Source organism: Molothrus ater, chromosome 2 (genome assembly GCF_012460135.2).
Source record: "Molothrus ater isolate BHLD 08-10-18 breed brown headed cowbird chromosome 2, BPBGC_Mater_1.1, whole genome shotgun sequence".
Lineage (NCBI taxonomy): Eukaryota > Metazoa > Chordata > Aves > Passeriformes > Icteridae > Molothrus > Molothrus ater.
The window spans coordinates 78,591,025-78,612,905 of NC_050479.2; the positions used below are offsets into that span (position 1 = coordinate 78,591,025).

General features: G+C 42.1%; 1 protein-coding gene across 2 annotated transcripts in view; it reads left to right on the forward strand.

The window, feature by feature from the left end:
- MTMR2 (myotubularin related protein 2) overlaps positions 1-21,881 on the forward strand; it is a 62,833-nt gene that overhangs the window by 14,688 nt on the left and 26,264 nt on the right. Inside the window, exon 2 of one of the 2 annotated variants that reach the window (XM_036382893.2) lies at positions 7,056-7,161. The exons of the other annotated variant lie outside the window; for it this stretch is intronic. Coding sequence (XP_036238786.1) covers positions 7,056-7,161 — 106 coding nt within the window. The remainder of the gene's footprint in view (positions 1-7,055; positions 7,162-21,881) is intronic. 2 annotated transcript variants of the gene reach the window in all.

Consider the following 21,881-nt stretch of genomic DNA (forward strand, 5'->3'; position numbering starts at 1 on the left):
TTGCTCAGTGGTGCATTTTGTCACCTGTTTTCTATGTCAGTTCAGTGACTATTGAAACAAAATATTCTGTTTGATACAGAAGAAATGGTGTGAGCAGCTCATGCCAATTAGTGTCTGAGTAATTGGCACATCTTTGCAAGCAATGAAGCAGCTGCTTGTTGTACTGACAGAGATAGAATATTCATAAAGAAGGTGCTGGAAATGTGGCTTTTTCATCACTGACTACTGATTTTGGTTGTGTTATTTATAGGAGTGAGCCAGGTTAGTTTTTAAGACATTGGTACAAAAAATAGGTGTCCTCAAGCCCTGTGCATGTACTGCAACTCAAAGTGGGCATATTTTCCAGAGATGTGTTTCCCTTCTGTTCCATGAATTTTTTTGTAGAGTTCTGGGTGTTAAATTCATATGCATATTCCTGCTCCTGGATTTAGGAAGGGAACTTTAGGGATCAGAACTTAATCTTATCTTCTTCCTTTTTATGTTCTCTAGTTTTGGGTGGGGTTTTTTTTGTGTTTTTTTTTTGTTTTGTTTTTTGTTTTTGGTGTTGTTTTGTTTGTTTGTTTTGTTTCTTTGTTTTTGGGGGTTTTTTGTTTATTTTGTTTTGGGATCTTGTTTGTGGGGTTTTTTTTAGACAGTGTCTTACTTTGAAGCAAGACAAAAGTCTCTTCTTTACTTTTCAGTCTGAACAAGTGTCATAGAAACATAGAATGGTTTGGTTTGAAAGGGACCTTAAAGATCCCCTCTGCCATTGGCAGAGACATCTTCCCCTAGACCAGGTTGCTCAAAGCCCCATCCAACCTGGCCTTGCACACTTCCAGGAATGGGACATCCACATTTTCTCTGGGCAACCTGTGCCAGTGTCTCACCACCCTCATCATATCCAGTCCCTTTCTGCACAGGATTTACTTGTCTTTGGGAAGGTGTATGGAATTTATGTTCTTGCTGATCAGAAGTATACTATACTATACTATACTATACTATACTATACTATACTATACTATACTATACTATATGTATACTTCATGTTTTTGCTGAACAGAATGAGGCACACTTCTAAGAGCTTGCTCAGAAATGACCATTTTCAGTAATTACAGGCTGAGATGGTTTAGCTAGATCACACCTCATATTCATTTTGTGACTTCTGTCTAAGATTTTGCCAGGAGTTGTTGTTTGGTTTTAAGTGACACATGAAATTGGTTATTGTGACTTTTCTTCTTGAGTCACATGATACAAGAGAAGAGGTTGTATGGAGTGGTCATCCTTAGACTGATGTTCACAGAAAGCTTTTCACAGAGATCACAGAGTAGGAGTTTTTCTTTCCTCTGGAGTGTGAAGACAGCAAAGGAAGATATCCTGGCTTTGTAGTATGAAGAATGTTGTATTAAGTTCCCAACAACAGGGGTAAAGATATAAATAGAAGAGCTCAGTCCTTCAGAAATGGTTCATTGGTCTGCATCAAGTTAAAGCTTCACGGCTTCATGGTTTGATTCTGGCAGTTTCTTTGCATCTTTGGCTTCTCTTCTACCTGACTTGGGTTCACTGTTGTGCTCAGATCTCACAAGGTCAAAGCACCCTCTTCAGAAGCTTGTACTTGTGCTTTCTACTTCCAGGGAAAACTATTGCTTCTCTATGCTAGGAAAGAAAGAACTTCATATTCAAACTCCTAGTGTAACAGTTGCCAGAGCAAATGGCAACTATGAATTTTGTTTCTCTTCCTGGGCTTTCTTATACATCACTTTTTTTACATTGCAGGGAGATTACCTTGTATCATTAATGGCAAATGCCATTTAATGATACTTTTTGAAGTGGCTTGAGACTTTGTCACGGGTTTCCCCCGAAATATTTCCCCTGCATGTTCATAGTTTAACAGGTCAAGTTTGTGCATCACAGACACTTCTGTTTGCAGCTCCTTTCCATCTTTGTTGACACTTTAGGCTCAGCACGCTGGCATGCCTTCAATTCTGCTTCGGGTGCAGTAATACCTTTCAATTGCCTGAACAGGAACCACCGGAGGGCATCTGTCTGAGTCTGAGTTATGTTTGAAAACCACCTGGCATATTCTGAGATAGTCCTAATAATAACAATGAACACTTTATCAGGAGTTGAGTCACTGTGCTCAGTTTCCAGTGTAATACTCTTACTGGTTGCATGTATGTATTCCTTATAGCCAAAGGGTTACTACTGCGTGCAGATGTTGTATAAGACCATTGTGCTGACAGCTCACATTTGGACCGTTTATCATTCAAAATCTGGCTATAAAGAAAAACATTTAAATAATAAAAATAATTACCAAGATGAAAGACAGATCAGTGTTAGTTGCACCCTAGACCTGTTTCCTGCTTCTGCATAGGGGAGGAATGAGGAGAGGAATAAATAGGGATGGAAGTCACAGGAGTAAGGTCCTTTCCCTGAAGGTGCTTTTGACCTGTTGAAGGGGTGTCTTTTTATGCTTAACACAGACATCCATCAACAAGGACAAGGAAGAGCTGTCTGGGCCTGGGGAAGAGAAAAGCTCCAGGAGGTCCTTGGTCATCCCTGGTTCCTCACAGGAGCTCACTTATTTTTCTATAGGCAGATTCAAAGTATTTTGTGAATCTGAGTATATGCTGTTTTCCAGAACCCTAATGAAGTTCAGAGCCAATACTATAATTTTGCATGTTTAAGTAGTATTGCAGATAGCAGTGACTGGCACAGCCCTAGTGATTTCTAACCCTGCCTCAGATCTGTCCAAACCTACCTGTGTTCTCAGATGTTTGTCAGGTGCCCCCAGCCCAGCACTTACATGTGCCCATCTTACCCTGACCATCCCTCAGGTCTGCTCTGTGTTGCCTTACTGGTGAGATACAGCTGTTGGGGGTTTGTCCCCATGAGAACAGAATGTCCTCAATGGTGTCTTCAGCACATTAAACTGGTGCCAGACATACCCGTCAGGCTGCCAAAAGTACTGCACGAGACAGCTTTAACTTCACATCGGCAAAAGCTGGGATAGTGTGCAGAAGCCATGGCAGAAGCATGAGTAAATGATTTGCTTGAGATGATGCAGAGGGGCTGGTGGCAAAGCATGGAGGGAGCTCTGGTGTCCTCAATCTGAGTTTGCGTGCTGGTCCCAGGATGCTCTCCTGTTCTCCCTTATCCAAAGGCATATGAAACTCTGTGGTTTGAGGATCTTTGCTGTTGTATTGGCAGCAAAGGGGAGCTAAGATTGACTAAACCACTGAAACTAATAAACTTCTCATGTGCATGGAGGGACGTCAGATTAATTAGTTTGCTAAGCAGTGGAGCTGGAGCTGTGCAGCTGCCTGACAACGATAAGAGGAGGGAGCCACAAACCAGCGGCCTTTCTGCTGTCTGCTCCTTCCTTCCATCTCAGCTCCCTGGAAATGGCAGATGAGGAGAATAGAGGTAGCGAGCCAACCATATGCAACCTATGCATACTGTGCTGAGCTGCATAACCCAGGGGTATTGTTCGCTGTGTCTGCAGGCGTTGCTTCCCAAAAGCTCCCACTGCTGTCACTGGAGGGAGGCTTCACTGGTGGTTTCTGGAGGAACACAGGGACATTGGTGTGGGGAGCTTTTGAAAATCTACTTCTAAAATGCAAATGCTTTCGTTCTTTAACAGCCACTTGAAGCCAAGTGTGATCAATAAACACAAAACACTTTCACAGCTCAGACATGCTGTGGGTTATGTTTCTCCCCCTTTTGTCATTTTTCTCTTTCCCCTGCATAATGCTGTTTGCCCCTTAGTTTGAAAGTGAAATGAATTAACAATTTCATAAAAATCTTTGGTTTACAATGATTAGATAATCACTGCTTGTGTATTAAGCAGTCACTGGCAATGTATCTGGGCAGACAAGTTGTGTCAGCAGGAAAACTGGTGAAATGTTGATTCTTTTGTTAGCACTCTCCTTCCCTGGGAGCTGTTCAGAGCAAGTTAGACAGACAGCTCTTGGGAACTGTTTGGGTCTAGCTTGTCCTCACTTTGGGGCAGAGACTAGCACACTCCACTAAACCTGTCAGGTCTTTCCAGCTCCCTTTTCTGTCTCTAAAGGACATTAAATTTTTGATGCAAATGCTTCTGCCAATAGGTTACTGTGATTTTGCTGTGGTTGCTTGGTTGAGTAAGCTGTCCTGCATGGGGTACAGGGCCAGGTCAGCTGCTGGTGTGCCCTGGCTTAGGTACTTTTACCTGTGCTAAAGGATTTTTAAACTCAGCAGAGCTGCTGACCTTTAAAATGCATTTAAATACACAAAAGAGTGGGCCCTGAAAGGGGAGGGAGCTAGAAGGCTTCTGGAGGCTTACCCTCAGCCTCTGGCTCCCCTGGCTGGAGCCGGTGTGAGAGAAGGCACGGTGGGGTCCCAGGGACAGGAGTCAGGCTTGTCACCCAACAATAACAGCATCTACAGTGTCTGCTTCGTCTTCATTGATGACTTTTGGGTACCTTAAAGTACCCTCTAAGTACCATCTCCTTATAGGTTGCTGTACAGTAAATGGGTGCTGCTCTGTGAAATAATTAAATTAAGTGCTTTTTTTATTTTTTTTTACATGCTTTTAAAAATCAAGATAATTAAATGGGTGCAAAGACGAAGGTGAAGACTGACCGTGCAGAAACCAGGCTGAAAGAAGTTTCAAGGGAGCACATAAGGGGTCTGAGCTCATTTAAGGAGAGTAATGTAAAAATGTGGTTTAGTGCTGAGCCTAATTTAGCATGCCTGCAGGCTGCTGTGTGCAAAGTGTTCTCAGCCTTCCTCATCATCTCCAGATACAGATTCCTTCCCTCTCTGTGTGCTGCATCTGATGATTTATATAGCCATGTAATGAATCCAATCAGCCTTGTTACCCAACAGAAGACTCTCTTCATGTTTATTAATAGTTTACTGCCCTGTCAGATCGGCAGATTGAACTGTGCATCCCATGGTGCCTGTCCAGCACAATGGAGATGGCAGCAATGTGTACTCTGGGTCCAGAGGAGAGAGGAATGGGAGCAGCCCATCAGCAGCAGCAACGAGTTTATATCAGATTTGTTGTAATGTGAAACTATACCCAGATACAGTGCTTATATGAGGCCTTTTCCTTCATAAGAATGGGAGGTTTCACAGATTTGTTTCTTGCTGTTTTAGTGTAAGATGATTTTCTGCCTGAACAGAGACTGTAGGGTGGCTGAGGCGTGAGTTGTATGCACAAGTCACTCTGGCCATCCAGAATTACGTGAGTTTACCTGGCAACACCACAGGAGTTGAGCACATTGGAAGGCTGAGTGACTGGCTGTTGAACCTTGTACAACAAGTGCATTCAGTGGAATTGTGCTAATCGATTGGCACACCAGTGTAATTTATTTAAAATAACTTTTTACTGTTCCTAAAGGTTCCATTTTGAAGTTTCTACTTCATAGGATGAAAGAGGTGCCAGTGCTCTTTAATTCTTGAACAGACAGGACTAACTCCCAGCAAGAGCCCAATTTTTCTGTGGTCCTTTTTGTTTTTAATACTCCCTGTGCAATACTTTGCCAAACTCCAAAGAATAGAAATAAAAATGGAACATTTTCACCTTCTGGTGGCTGTTTATCAGGGGCAAAATGATTTTCAGACAATAACCAAATCTCCAGGCCCTTTGGAAGCTCAGATACAGCTATTTCTAGGTTGTCACACATCTAATTAATATAAGTACTAACAATAATACTCCTGCTGGTATTCTGCTTCAGCCAAGGTTAGGCTTCCAAGTCTGGTAGCTGATCCTTAAGAGTATCTTTACACCCAGCTAATACCTTTGTGGGGTTGGTAAGAATTAATTGGCACAGGTAGTATTTATCACTGTACAGTGACTTCAGGAAGTAACATTGTACCTCATAGGATCTTTCTTTGCAGTCATCTGGGGTTTTAAAAGCCTTGGTATCAAATACTCATTTTAAGCAATTAGGGTTCTAGGAGAGGTTGCAGCATAAAAATGCTGTAAAATATAAGCTTATTTTAATTGTTTACAGCTATATTAGGAAAACTGTATAGAAAAGGAAAGTTTTTGTTTTGCTTTGTTATTTAGAGAATTGCATTTTATATCACCAGAGACATATGCTGGGAGAGTCTTTTTATTCTCCTCAGCTTTGTATGCATCCTTGAAGAAGAAAAGTTGTGTGCAATGAAAGAGTTTTAATTCTGAATTTCTTCCCCCGCTGTACAGCTGCGGTCAGGGCTGTGCTGGCGTGTGTTCAGGAGTCTGTCTGTTTTCATCCCCTTGCAGTGCACTAATGTCTCCCATCTGAAGGGCTGAAATGTAGGCCCTTAGTTCTGCAATTTAGATTTGATCCAATGCTAAGGAAACTTCCCCATCCAACCATCCAGGAGCCAGTCTGACAGTTGCTCTCTCAGCACCTGAGCTGGGAGCAAAGCCCCTTTGCATCTACACACCCCGCACTCACAGACAGACCAAGTTTTGTTACCATCTCCACCCTGGATTTCCCACAGCAGAGTCTCAGATGACTGGATCCTTAAAACAACTTAATCTTAGTGCAGTAACTAAATAACAAAATAGCAGCTCAAGCTGGTGCCTCTGAGGAGGGACCCCAAACGAAGGAAGCCCTGGGCTCTTATACCCTGCCAGTGTAAATGCAGGAAGGTCTGGGGTCATTGGCTTCTGCCGTGTCTCGGAGTGTCCGGACACCTGGCCGGGCCACAGGTCCCCAGGCCCTTGGCTGTGCAATGGGTTGGCAGTTCTGGCCTCTTGGCTCAGGCTCTCACCACACACAGCCCAACCTGCAGCTCCACTGCAGCTGCTCACCCAGCTTTGGGCACTGAGTGTGTTCCTCTCAAGGAGGGCTCAAGGTGGTGGTTGTAGTAATGTTGGCTCAGTCAGAGACAAGTTTTAGTAATGAGTTGTGTGCGCTTTGGTAATCCCTGGTAATGGCAAGTAGAACAGGTTCTCTTAAAGCACTGCTGAGGGCTGAATAACTGAGAGTGGAAAGGGTAGGAACAGTGGGAAATGACTGTAAGAGAGTGGCTGGACTTGTCAGCTTTTGAACTTTCTTGAGCACAGTTTTGATACACTCTGGTGTTTCTCCTTATAGCGCTTCCACGTCGCAGTCGGACCATTCCACTCACACCAAATCTGCTTCTGCTTTGTCGTCTGACTCCATCTCCACCTCAGCAGACAACTTCTCTCCAGATTTAAGGGTATGTTTTGTCTTAAAAAATAAAAAATTACAAAATTGTGACTTCCTTTAGAGAACATCTTGCTTCTGTGAGTTTGCTATGGTAAAATAATGTCAGCTTTCAGTAATGCCAAAATATGTTTTGCGAAATTACTGAAACGACCTGAAGTCAAACAGGTGAAATTGAAGTTTACTCTCTACCATATGATATCCTTCTTTATAAAGTTGTTTAATCTTGAAAAAGCTGACTCTTCAATCCTCACTTGGAGATGAATTTTCAAAGTTGCTTCATTTTGTTTTAGGTGCTTTAAGTGAAATCCTCAACCTGTCAGTTGTATATACTTTTTCTTCCTTATGTATGTATGTATGTTGTGTGTATGTGTATATACATGAGGTGTTCAGTCTTGAGAGCTTCTGCCTGTTTGTAAACACTGAGTCCTTGGAAGTACATCCTTTCAGAGAAAGATTGCAGTCTCCGAGCTGATAAAAATAACCTTCAGTCACAATGAATTGCTCTGACATAAAAAAGGTCCAAAAAAAAGGGCTCTTAGATTATTATGCTATTAGATTAGTTAATTATAAATTCAGAGTTCTAGTTTGGTGTCACAGGAGTTTTGAAAGCTATCTGTATGTTCCTCTTATGAAACCAAGGGGTTTGTTGATATATCTTAGCTCTTAAAAAAAAAAGTCCCTGGGTATAAAACTGTTGGTAGTGGTACATTGTATTAACAACTCCTGCATTTCTCAGCTGTGGTTGAGAATCTTTGTAAAATGTAAACACAGTAAAATTGCATAAAAATCTCTGAATACAAAGCTAATTCCTTTGACAAGCATGATGATTTTTCATCCCGTGAGTGCTGTCTCAGTCATCCATAATTAATAACAGAGAGTCCACCTGTTCATGACAAGTATATGAATGCTTCTTTCTAAAGGCAGATTATTAGCCAATTTTAAGCTAAGATTTGGAAATTAATCAGTAGTTTATGTGCATTCTATGATAGCTTGCACCTTTTGCCTATGGATACAAATAGTTATCTTCTGAACATGCCTGGGTGTGGAAATTTGTAATATGTCTGAAGTTTTCCCCCTGTGAAGTCAGGGTATTCAGTCACTCTGACATACAGAAAATATCATTTTTAGGCTGAGGCTAAGTGGCTTGTTGATATGAATAAGATTGCAAATTCTGCTACCACTGTGACTGTATAATATTAAGTTATATATATGATATTATAAAAAAATTAAACTTACTTAACTTTCTTTTTTTTCAGATTCTTTTCAGTTTATGTCCAACTCGTCTTCTCACAGTTTCTGTGACACTTGAGGACTACCTTTAGAAGTAGAGGCCAAGCCAATATTTCCTTTCTAGAACTGCAGTTGTCTTTCCCTTCTGGTGGTTAAGATGGCTCAACATGTTTTCTTTGCAATCCTGATTGTATCTTGTGACTCTTTCCTCCCTTTTGTCACCTTATCTGTGTGAACTGTAAGCTGTCTGGGCAGGGATTCCAGCTCTCCTCAGCTTGTCTGGCTTCCCATTCAACAGAGCCTCTGTACTCACTAGCAATCAAAAATAGTGTCCACAGAGGAATGTTCACTTAGCTGCATGAGAGATTTTTTTTAAGCAGAAGATGCCTATGTGTTCCTGGAGGCCATTAGGAGCCCATAATTTCATGCTGTGCCACAGTTCCTATAATATGCAGGAGTGATTTCTTCACAGCCTGCCTGCTTTTTTTATTTCTAAGCAATCTAAAGTTCTGCCTTGGTTGAAACAAATGCAGCTCCTCTTTCATTTTAGAGTAGTGTTTCAGGAGAGATGGTAAAGCAGAGGATTACTTATTTACAATAGTGTCACTGCAGGCTAAGTGTGAGCACCTGCTTCTGCTGGCAAAAGGCTTCTTGCTCTTCACCTGCGTCAACACTGTGTGAACACAATTTGGAACGTCTTCTGTGCTTCACCTAAAGCTTACTCTTGCAGAGATGGTGTGAGTGGCTGCAGTGCACCTGTGTGTAGGTGTAAAGCTGGGTCATTCCTTTACACTCCAGAGGCTGCTTGTCAGTGGTAGGCAGACCTGGAGAAAATACATTCCCGTGCTTCTACTTGTATTAGAATATAGGGAGAAAGAGACAGTTTCCAATGCTACAGATTGATTTAATTCTCCTCAAGGAACTCATGCATTCATCATTTCACTCTTCGTTACTGAGAGTGTCTTATGCTGGAGAGCAGTTCTCGGGGGTCAGATGATCTGTTCTCTGCCTGTGTTCAGCCTGTCGTGCTGGTATTGCCAGTGCAACTGCAGACCCACCATCTGCCCTCTAATCATCGCTGTCAGTGCTGGTGTGTTACTGTTTGCTCCCTGGGCTTCCTCTTGCAGCCTGGTGCCAGCTCCCAAAGGGAACAGTTGTTATGAGAGATGGCCAGCTAATGCTATTTTCTTTCAGGTCTTAAGTCGAGGACAATGGACATTCTTTCCCTTGTCATTCTTTGTTTGGGTTTCTTTGAGTTGACATCTCTGTCATGTGACTGTTCCACAAGTTTTGAAAGTCAGTTCTGTGAGAGATCTTTTTAAGGTCCTGATTATTTTTGCTATTTTCTTTGAACTTTCTGAGATGTGGCCTTGCCTTGGATATTGCAAATGAGGCAGTACCATTAACTGATACAGTGGCATGAGCATATTCTCTACTCCAGGTCTTTCCTTACACACCTGAGCATCTTGTGGAGCTTTCATTGGCACAAGACAGCGTGAACTCCCAAGTGTTATTTAGATTTGAGTACTCAGGTGCTGAGATTTGAGCTAAGCATCTCACTACTGTGGGACAAAAAGAGGTCCCATTTTGTTCCTGAAAGAATGTAAGAGAGCAAGCCCTAAAGAGGGAACTGATGCATTTTGTGGTAACTCTGTGGTATGGGTGGCAAATGCCTGGGCTATGCAATGTTCTCACAGGAAGGTGTTGCATCAGTTAGCTTTAAGAGGCTGAAAATAAGCTTTTCAAGATTTTAATGTGGATATGCCAGTTATGGGATTATTATCTTGTGTGTTTAAATTTTCCCTGCTAGAGTGAATTGCTATGTGGATTCATCATCACTCCTACCTCTATTTGGTCTCTGCCTCTGCGTGTGCATTGGCTCAAATTTAGGAATTAAATTTCTGTGACGATGGAAAAACACTTTGTGATAGCTACAATTAGCACTCTCTTTTTCTGCGGGGAATTTTTAGAAGAATAGTAGGCGTCCATTGGGAGGAGGGAACCAGAGGAAGGACCCACCTAATTTCTTGCAGTCTGTGCCTGCAGTTTTCTTTTGGAGTGCAATTAACACTCTGTGTGTGCACGCGCATGTGTGTAATGAGGTCAATGAGACAGCCACTAGGGATTCCTACTGAATGCATGTGCAGTATTTTTCCTAAATCTTTCTCCAAAGTATTTAATAATAACCTTTATGAAGGTTTGTTGTTGTTTTGGGTTTTTTTTTTTAATGCATATTGAGCGTGTCAGTATCTGGAACTGAAATTAAATTGCCTTTCCAGTAGAAAGTTTACAGAATTTTCACTTCATAAACTAAATCTAAATAACTTTTGGCTGCTTCAGTTAGTTTCATAGAGAAAAAAAAAACCAAAAGAAAAAAAAAAAACAGCAAACCAAAACCTCAACAGAAAAGCAACAAAGCACTCTTAGGTTCTCCTTCCACCCCCTTCCTGATCTTAAATCCAAAACTGTTCAGAATTGATTTAGGGTATATATATCTTGGAGGGATTTTTTAGCAAATACCCTGCCATATGTTTTAACATAAGTTATAGGTCAGGCAAGAACAGAATTGAAGTAGTTGGAAGTGAAAATGGATTTGGAAATCCATAGATATTTTGTAATTTGGGTTGAGATGTTAAAAACACCTTAAAGCCAACTTTGCCAAAGGGATTGGAGTATATAAATAGCTGTTATAGATCTGGGAAGTTGGTGGTTAATAAAATACAGTGAGTTTCTTGCTGCTAAGTCCTGTAGGCAGTATTTTCTCCTATGCATATGAGGAGACGTGTCTGTGCATTTTATAGTACTTGAGTCTTCTTGCTGATGCTCTATTTTTTATCAGTAGGGATTTTCATTTTTAGGTAGTTGTTGCTTTATAGGATAATGCCTGAAGCTTACCATGTTCAAAGCTTTGGAGTGGCCCTTATAAAAGGGTTGGATCCTGTTCATTTGCAGTTGAGAAGCAGTGGATATAGCCCTAGAGCCTGCTGCCACTTCCCTTAAGAGCAGTACCTTTGCCTGATAATTTGTTAAGGCCTATTGTGTTTGCTTTTGGATTTCATGCAGCAAAAGCTTAAGCTAAAGGATGGAAACTCATATGTTGTTTTCTTTATATTGCTTCTTGCACCTAGAAAGAAGGAAACTACAACAGATCCATGTCACCTGCATAGTTGTGCAGCCTTCAGAAAAAGTGGTTTAAATCTTTGTTAGCATTGCTGTTGTGACCACGAAACTGTTCTGCCCTTTAAGGGCAACAAGATCCACAATTCCTGATACTCCTTTGAATCCAGACAAAACAAGCATATGACCATTCATGACTGTTTGTTCCCTACATAAAGATTTTCTTTAACATACAAGGACTTGGTGGATTTACTGTAACTAGGTTTATGCATGAGGTGCAAGAATATTGCTGTAGCATTCCCAGGACTTGAAGGTTAGAAATGGGAAGAAACAGAGTGGCTTGTAACTTTAATTTGTTCTCTATTATGTGTATGGTTAAAGACTGTAGACAAGCCCATGTGGTTTGTTTTGTAAGATACATAACTGGTGCATGACAAAAGGTATATGAAGGAGTATTTCCTTCCAAGACAGTAAATGGATACTGTTGCTGTCTCCTTAGGTTTCCTGGATTAAATCTGTTTGGGTAAGTCTGCATTGAAGCTAGCCAACCACAATTCCTTTGCGCTCAGTAGAAGGACATAGATCATTTATGATCTGATCTATTTCAGCTTTAAGGATATGCCCATGTTAGGTGAGAATGTAGTGGAGTTGAGCTAGAGAAGTCCTTGGTGCAGATGTTAGGAACGTACTTTGAGGGGCAGCAAGTGATTTCTGTGGATCCCAGCTTTAACTGGCCTCAAGTAAATGTGCAGTTTTATCTGTTTTGAGGACCTAATGTATTTCTCTTCTGACTGTGGAGAGAGTGCAGAGTAATATCTCCAGATATACACTTGTAAAATTGAGGTAAATCCTGTCCTTCAGATGATATTGGGCGGGATTGATTGAAATGCCAATCACTGACTTTGCCACCTTTGCTTTACTCTAGCTTTAGTGCAAAGTAGCTTAGACTAGCTTTTTGTAGGACACGTATATTGTTAGTAGAAAAACATATTGAAGAAAGATGTGATTCCCTCCCCCCCCCCTCCATCCTTTGCTGTAAATCACTAAAACTAGCCTCAGTGAGCTTTTCCATTACTATCTCCCTGCCAATGCAGGAAGTGTGTCAGGCTTTGGTTATGTGTAACACATGTTCAACAAGAGCTGGGTTTAGAGAGTGACATAACGTTTTAAACTCTAAGCACTCATTTAAGCAATGTTTTTCAGTTTTGATTTTAAGGGACTTTTCAGTCAGTGAGTGATGCTAGCTTGGAAGCACTAAATCATGACAAAATCTCTGCCTAAGCTCCTCCATGGTATTTGAAGACCTTCGGCCCTGCCAGTCAGCTCCGTGATAATATATGGAGATAAATATTCCTGTTTCAGACTAGCCCTTGACTCCTTGTATGAGACTGCCTGCAAGCAGCAGTTGTTCATAGCAAATGCAAAGATGTCTTCCATGCTGGGAGCTTTCCTTCCCGGTGCACTGGACTGTGACTGCTATTAAGTTACAGACTGTATTGCACAAGCCACCAGATGGTGAAGATAATTGACCTGTGGTCACAAAACACTTGGCTAGATGTGAGCTGGTGATGCAGCAGTGAAATTGAATAAACTGTTCATTTTTTTACTGTCACTGTATGAAGACTTGACTGTGTATTTCTCTGCGTCATTGCTTGGTTCTGTTCTCACATGGAGGTGCACTTCACGTTTTCATGTGTTTGTACAGGAGTAGAAGCTATGCAGGCAGAAGTGGCCTTCACCTGACCTGCCAGTTGTACTTCCATAGGTCCCTTTGTACACAGGGACAAAATCCAAGAGCCAAATCCAAGAACAGTCAGTGCTTTATGTTATCAAAGGTGTCAAACAGGGACTTAAAGAGCAGCGGAAGAGAAGTAAAGTCTTACAGGGAAACATAATTTAACTATCTTGAAATTCTGATTTTGAGCATACGAATTGCATTTGTGTGCCTGGGGAAAATGGCCTTCCTTTCTTTGGAGCATTAAGCTGTTGATGAACAAAGGCACAAAGGACTGGCTTTGGAGAATGAATGATGCTCTTGTCCATAAGCATGGTCATATCAGGACAGCCCTGTTAGTGACTGGAATTTAGCCACTGCCACATTTTTTGTGGACTCCAGTTTATAGTAAGTGCTGGATATTTCATAAGAATTACAGTAATTTTCATTTTAGAATATCCCAAGAGATGGAAAATCTTGTTTTCCTCCTTGCACCTCTCCCCTAAGTCCTTTTCTGCACCTCTCCCTTTCAAGGAAACAAACCCACAGAGTAGCCAACCTCTGGGTTGCAAAATATTGATTTCATGCAAATTAGATAGGGAAAAAAGCCAGATGCAGTCAGTTTTCTGTCTCCTTTACATGGAAATAATACTCCCTAAGTGCTCATCTAGTTAGAAAAGAGCAAAGACAGCAAACATGGCTAATTTTTCCTATATAGAGGTACCTAAAGGCTTGAATGTGGAGTTACGCACAGTGAAAGAAATCTCTGGAAGCATTTATGATTGCCATCTATTAGGAATGGAAAGCTAAGGAGAATGAGCAAATGGCCTTCATATGTTCTGAAAAATATTTTCATCTCTTCCTAATTGACTGCCATATTTCTCCTAGCTACAAAGTGCAAGAATTTTCTTTTTGTTGAGTAAAACCAGGTAAGAGGTGGCTTCCCCCCCTGCCCCCGTTATAGTTTTGTAAACTGAAGGACAGATCAGGCAGGAATGAACAAGCATGGTATTTAAAGGGAGTACATGGAATTGTGATTGCATGCAGTGCCTGCCAAGATTTGATTTTCTGTAGATGTTTTTGCACGGAATGAAACATCTTTGTTCCCTTCTGTATGATTGTTTGCTCATTATAAATATATAATTATCTGTATCAAACTCAAAAGTGAAATTCTTAGTAATGCAGGCAGTATTCTGTGACTTATTTTAGTTGGTGGAATTTATAACTCTGGTTTTGGTCAGAGTGTTTTTCTGTCACTTAAGACTTGATATGAAATTCACTGAACTAGTTTAATGGTTTCCTTGAAACTTTTAATCTTCTTTTTGCATGTAAGTTGTTTGTTAAACAAAATTCAGTAAAAATAAAGGATAGAGTCAAGCTAATGTGCTGTCCAAAGTTTTTGAGCAGCCCATGGAGAACAGAGGCGTTGTGGTTTGAGACGTATGTGGAACCCTTGGCAGTGAAGAAGGTTCTGTATTAAAAAATGTTGGACTTGTCTGAATAGATAATATCTGCAACTTTCTGTGCCAGGGAGTGTTGCTGAGTTGAGTCAATGACGACTTTCTGTCAGAGCCTAATGAGAGAATTGTCTTGAGGCACCAAGCCATACAAACTTGAAGAGACAAGCCAGCCGTGGTTGAACGAGTGGCCCTCAACAATGTGTTCCTTTGAGCTTCTAAGCTTTGCCTTGTAGTTGTGCAGCGAGGGCCCAGGAGATTCACCAGCCCAGGGAACCCAGAGAGGCTGTTCTTTGTCACTGGACAGCGGGTCTCAGTGGAGAAGAACATCGTGGACAAAACAAAGCAGAAAACCCCAGGGAAACACTGCATGGTGGCTGCTTCCTCCTTCAGAAGAGTCCCTTTATATTACTTTAGGGACTGTATTTCTTTTTTCTAAATACAATAACCTTCAGCTTTTTAAAGATTTTCAAGACAGTGGTAAGTAAGCGAGTGATTTCTCAAGGACTTTTATGCTTTCTCAAAACATATATGGTAGGCAGAGATCACAGTTTGTGACGTGGTTTTTTTTTAGTGTCAGGAAGGAGTAGTTAAAAGTAGTTGCAGTGTACTTTGTATGTTATTACTGTCTTTAGACTAGTGTAATACATGATCTGTTGTCAGAACATTTTTGATAAGAACTTCTTGTGTTCTGTTTTTTTTAACAAGCTAGGAGGCTGCCTTTGGCCAAGTGCTCTCTTAGGAGCTGAATGGGCTTGATGTGGTCTTTTGGCGGTATATTTGAGTCTTTGTGTACTCTTCTGAAATGATCCATGTGTCCATGGTGTTTTGTCTTTTACCCTGTGAACTTCTAATATCCCAAAGGAATAAAACATAAAGCATTTCTCTGCAATTAATATCTTGCAGCTCTGAATGTCTCTAACATAGTTTTTCAAGCCATCTGGTCATAATCCTCAGAAAAGTCCCTGTGCCTCAGTCAGGCAGAGATATTTCTGTTCTTTCCCATAGTCTTTCTCCTGTGGTATTCTTAATGATTCAAAAATAATCAACTAAGTCCATTTACTTGCTTGATTTATGTTTTATTGCATTTCCAGTAGGATTCTTAGCACACAAATCTTCTCCAAGTACACTTGAAATAGCCATAAATGGCAGCTGAAATTCTCCTCAGTGTAGTGCAGTGTTTGCAGTCAAGTAAGCATGGCTTCTGTTCCGTGGTCCTGATGGTTGAGCACTGAGAGGACAGAAGCACCTTAGCAGTGAAATGCTAGGAAAAATGTGCCCTTTTTCCTATGGTAAGAAATGTTTCATTTAGAGAAGAAACCTATCCACCTGTGAAAAACTGTCCTACAGAAGCATACTCATCTTGTTTCTGCACAGACCTGTGTCAGTTCTGCATCCTCTGTCAATGTCAGCTGGACAGAATTAGACCGCTGTGGGGATTTTTTCTGGCATGAATGGAAAGAGCTTCTCTATCTGTTTTGTTTCAGGTGTTTTTACACCATCATTGGAATAATGATAAATCTTGATGCACCTGCCATAGTGTCACTGTCCTTCATTGATTGACTGATGGAAACAGCCATGAAACAGGAAAGGGATGGAGTGGTAGGGCAATTCAGGGGAAGGAATAGGTGAACATGGTTTGAGAGCCCCCAAAAGGCATTTAAAGCAGAGAAGCATTAGTTATGTAAGTGTATATGTTTTGCTATTAATTTACAAATAAAGTTACTAAGTTAATCAAATACGTAAAAGTAATCCTATGGCTAAGTCTTTGCAGGAAGGCTGACTTCCCTTATGTGGTTCTTTGTGACAGCAGACAAGAGCCAGCTCTGACACAAAAGCTGTCTTTTATACCTCAGCTAACACAACCTGTCTTACAAGCTTTGGAGTCATGCCTTTCTAATTAAATCCATGCAGTATTTGTATCTGACTTGGGTTCATTCCCTGCTGCCTCTCGCACACAGCACATTTGTACTTTTCTGCAAACATAGGATATGACTGCTCAGTTGTTTGGGGATGTCCAGGAGATTGGGTTTTGCTACACTGACCACGAGGAAGGACCAGAATTGGGATTTGCCCTTCCATATCTGCGCTGACATTCCTTTACCCTAGTTCTTAGCCTTCAGTGGGAGGAAGGGTACTTATCCTAAAGGTGCATCTCCCAGGTATCCTGCTTTCCACTGACTTCTGCACAGCGCCTCGGGGGACCAGCACAGATCTCCAGTTTCAGGTGAAATCGTATTTCTGCAGCTTACTGACTACATTGCCTGTAAAGTTGCAAGAATGGTGATTAAGGAAGGCATTTAATACTTTTCCATTTCTTGCAACAAAGACATTAAAAAAAAAGGGAGCAAAGGAAAGTTTAAATATGTTAAGTACAACCAGAATATTCCCAGGTAGTCCTTTAAGTGTAAAGTATCAGAGAGATATTTTCCAATAGGAGATTAAACCTCTTACTTGGCTTTTGAGTTTCAATTTCATATTTGAAAAGATAGATAGATTTTTTTAAACAGTACTCATTCTCTCTGTTTTTGTACATGTACAACATGTGCATTCTTGTCCCTGCAGCATGACTTTCAGCTGTTGCTGCTGACCAGTGCGCGCTCACAAGGTAGACAGAGACATGCCAAATCTGAGTTCAGGGGCTGCAGAAGCAAGGGGACTTGGTGTGTGTATAATATTTGTCTGTACAGGCAGGTTATATGTGTTTATGTCAAGGGACCAGTTAAGCGACCGCCTTCCTGCTGTAGGAAACGACTGTGTAGCTGGAGCAAAAGCAGTTCCCAGCTTGGAGAGCTTGTCTTCTCAGTAGATGGAGCAGACATGGGGAGAGGTTTTGGGGAAAGGAGTAATACAGAAGCAAGGTGTTCATGCTGTCAGATTGAACGTGTCGAACCAGTGCTGTGGCTTTATGCACAACTCTCTTCAAAATGTGCAAAGTGACTTGGAGTGTGTAGGAGGTTACCAAGGAGAGATTAACTCAGAGGAAAGGAAAAAAATTACAAAAAAGGGTACATTTTAATATTGTCTAAGCCAAAAAAGATTCCTTTTGCTCATTTTTATTGTGATTCAGGATAGAAGAATCTTTGTGGACTTGTGAAAACTGTTACACAACAATTTGGTAAAACAAATCTCTCTCCCCTTTAAGTTGTGTGAAGCCAAACAATCTGACCTTTGTGGGTTTCAGAACTCAAACATTCAGGAGAAAGTTACAAAAGAATAACTGGTAGATGGCTAGAAGAGACCTCAGGTGCTCTCCTCATGCATCTTCATTATCAGGAGGCTTGTGCAGTGTCCAGGGATAAAATTACTCTCTCTCTGGTTGGTTCAAGCTACTCCCTCTCTCCTGCCTGGGTTTTGCTTGCCTTCAATCCTGCAGTCACACTCTAAGCTAGTCCTGGCAAAATGATCCAGGTTATGGAAAAATTTCCATTATAAAAGTCATAAAGTGGACCCTGGGCATCCTGACTGAGCTGGACACTGAAGCAGTGACAGCACTGGCAGGGAGGGCAAGAGGAGGCAGTCCTGGCTTGGCCTCAGCCAGCGCAGGACGGGGATTGTCAGCCAGGCTGTGCAGCATCGCTGGTAGGCAAGCGCCTCACCAGGCAGTACTACAGGAAAGCACCTCGGCTGTTTCCTTCATGGTCAAAAAGCAAACTCTGAATTTAGAGTGCCATGTACCCTCTCAGGTCTTTCTAGAACAGTGTTCAGTGGTGCACAGAGCTCTAAGACCTGTGCATAGAATGTGCTCGCAATTCCACTCTGTACCACCCCTGTTGGCAGCAGCTGCTCAGGATGAGCTGTGTGCACAAATTGTGCAGGAACATCATCCAGGAGAGGGATTTCTGTAGCAGCATGCTGGCTGCTGTATTAGGAGGCAGTGTGAACATGTGGTTGGAGAGACTTGCCAGAACTGCAGTACCCTAAATCGCAGCAGTCTTACCTTTTTAGCAGGTCCTAAATATCTTTGCCTGACCCCATACATGCAAGCAAAGGAGATCGTGATTTTGTTGCTTAGATCTTGAGGTTGCCTCAACAAAACTGCAGTTTCCCTGTGTTGGGGGCAGTAGTTGGGAGGGCATGAGAGAGCTCTGCACCTTCAGCTGGGGGTGACTGTGCTGGAGCTTACACAAGGTGGGATCCTGGAGTAGAGAAGTGGTTGTTGAATGTAGCAGTGTGGGTTTGTTCTGCCAAGTTGCTGCTTGAGCAGAGGACAAAGGTAGGTGGTGGCACAAAATCCTCACACCCTCTGAGCTGAGCCAGGACATGTGTTTAGGTTCTAAGGTACTCCCATTCTCAGTCTCTTAGCTGTTTCATCTAGAGGGAGAGCTGCTGACAGGTGGGATGGGTACATGATGTTACTTGGTAAAAGAAGACAGAAATAAAGGCTGTTCTGGTGTGTAACAGGACTTCATTTCTCCAGAGATTCAGTTACCAAGCATAACATTTTTGTGGGGAAAAGATAATGAAGACCTGGTTTGACTTAGAGGCAAGGCAGAGTATTCCACTGGTTTTTGGTCATTGTATCTGTTTCTTACAGGAACCATCTTAGTGATGATTGTGATGGAAAGAGCCATGTGTAACTCTTAAGTCATTGTGGTCCTATTCCTAAGTAGGAATGATTCGCCCAGCTCTGGATGTGTTCTTCATTGCAGATCTCTAAGAATTCTTTGATTTTATTCCCACTGAACAATTTCAAAGGCTGAGGCACACGGAGGTGGCACATTTCAGCTGCAGGCATATGTGATACCTGCCTCAGTAGCATTTATGTATCAGCAGCTGCTGTCCCCCCCCTGCAGCCAGGCTGCCGCAGTCATGTCCCTGGCTCCATTCCCTGCTTCCTTGCCTTACTGGTGCTCTTAATTTAATTTTGTAAGGTTTGCAGAGGGCTAAATTTGGGCCCAAGAATGTTATTTTTAGAGTCTTGAAAATAGGCTAATGTACAAAAAAAGATTTTTCTCACAGTTTAATGAACCGTTTTTGGATTTTGAGGGGGAGAGGAGGATTGGCAGTAAGATGGAAGGGCTTTTCATGTCACCTCCTTAGTCATAGAAGGCGCAAAGGGCCCATTTATGACACTGACGTCATCTCAGAGCTTCGTGTGCTTTGTCCCATACCATTCTTTCTCCTTGATCTGTTTCCTAAACTGCTCTTCTCTTATCCACCCACTTTTCTTACCTGCTGGTGGCCCCTGTCCTTGGCTGATGCTGCACATGTCTTCTCCTGCCTGCTGCCTGCATTTTCAGCCCCACACAGATTCATTTCTCTGAATCAATTTTAAGGAGCCATTGATAGAAGTGTGTTTCAGGAAAATGCCTACCATTCATTTCTTGGTTTCTGCCGGGTTGGGTTTCAAGTGCCCAACTAGAGGCTCATTCAAAATCTACTGCTGAGCAGACAGTGCACAGACTGGCACAACAGAGTGAAGTGTTTGTCCTGGGCTTTCTGACCATGTCTGTCTCAGCCTCGTGGAAAGGATGGCAGTTTTCCAGGGGTTATGTGCTTGCACCTTTGAAATCACCATGGAGTCAGTTCTTTGTTACCTGAGATAGATACTGTCCTGAAGTCACTTGAGGGGTGGTGAAAATGAGTTTAGTCCTCAAGACTGTAGCAAAAAACCCCCGAAATAATAAGAGGGGAGGCAAGGAGGCCAACCTCAAGGTGCTGTGCTTCCAGGAAGCCAGCCATCTGCTGCCCTGGGTTGAAGTGAGCACAGATTTGGATTGCTAACCCTTTCCTCTGATCCTGGGGACATTGCAGAGAAGTGTGAGTGAGCAGATGGATTTTATTAGACCTAGAAGAGACACTTTTTAAATTGAAAAGGCTTTCAACCTTGTCTTCAGAGAATGATGTTGACATGGAGATCCTTGTCTTTCATACTGCTAGCCTGTTCCCTCCTTCTCTCCCCCACTTGCAGGACAGGGTTTAAAACCCACCTAAGCACCACCCACCTCTGCCACCTCAGCAGATGTTTGTCATACCGAGTGCTTTCTATGTGTCTTACTTCATATTTGTTTTGGCTTGAGATAGAACCCAGTTTCCCAAATGTTTACTTCTGGACGTGCTCCCACTGACATCTGTAGGAGAGCAGTGAGTCCAGCTGTTGACCGAAGTGATCCTGGCAGCAGCTGCTGCCCGTGTGGGGTACAGACCTTCTCAAAGAAGCTGTGATCATGTTCTGAATGCAGAGTGTATTTTCACTCATGTCCTTCCAAGATAAAAGGCCAAAAAGATGACCACCACTTATGGGCTAATTAGCCAGAAGCTTCCATCTCATTTATCATAATCCAGATGTTACCCTGCTAATTTCAGGGCTGTTGCTCAAGCGCAGAATTGGACGCACAGGAGTTGGGAGTGGGTCTATATCACAGGCTTTTGTCAGGGAGGCCCTCAGTCAGGGCTTTGATGGGGTGTGTGATCTTTGGCCAACACAGCTGTGCTGACAAGAAGTCCTCAACATCGATTTCTGCTCATTATACCAGCAAAACCTTATTTTTACTGATGTTGCTGATGTGGGGGAAGAGAAGCTTCCTGGCAAGTTGCTGCCAGTGTGGGTTCTGTCAATGGTGACCTCTCCTAACTCATCCCAGCCCAGCTGCTCTGACAGCCTCCCTGGTAAGACCTGATCTAAGTGGGTGCAGTTGGGAGGTTTCTGTTAGGAAGCCAGGACTGTACTTGCTTTTATTATTAATTTTTTTTTCTAAGAGTCTTTTGAATGCATTTTTTAAAATGTACATTCTTGTTCTCAAGAAGGCTTTGATCTTGTTAATCTTTTCATCTATGCATCAATCTGTTGTGTGAAAATGCTGGAATGTGCTCTTATTGTGGCAAGGGCTTTCTTTGGGTTTGTTTCCAATTTTTTTTTGCATAGTTTATGGAATTTTTCTTCCCTGAGGCTCTCCCTCTGGCTTGATCCTACATGAAAGTTGACCACAGACGTGTCAGGTTCTAGAATGCCACTTTAGGCTATGTCTTTGAATTTTCTTTGGAGGGATTTCCTGATACCAATTTGAAGCAATTTTTTTCCCTTTCCTTGCATTATGATAAAAAACCATTTTGGGTGAGCCTGCACATTCAGCTGTGAGCAGCAGTGAGCTCCCTCTGCCTGTCTTCAGCAGGTGAGACACACCAACCTTGAACTCAAAGTTTTGTGGTTGCTATAGCATGAAGCAGAGTCTGGACTAACTTTCCTGCTCTCTGTCAGTTTTAAGAGGT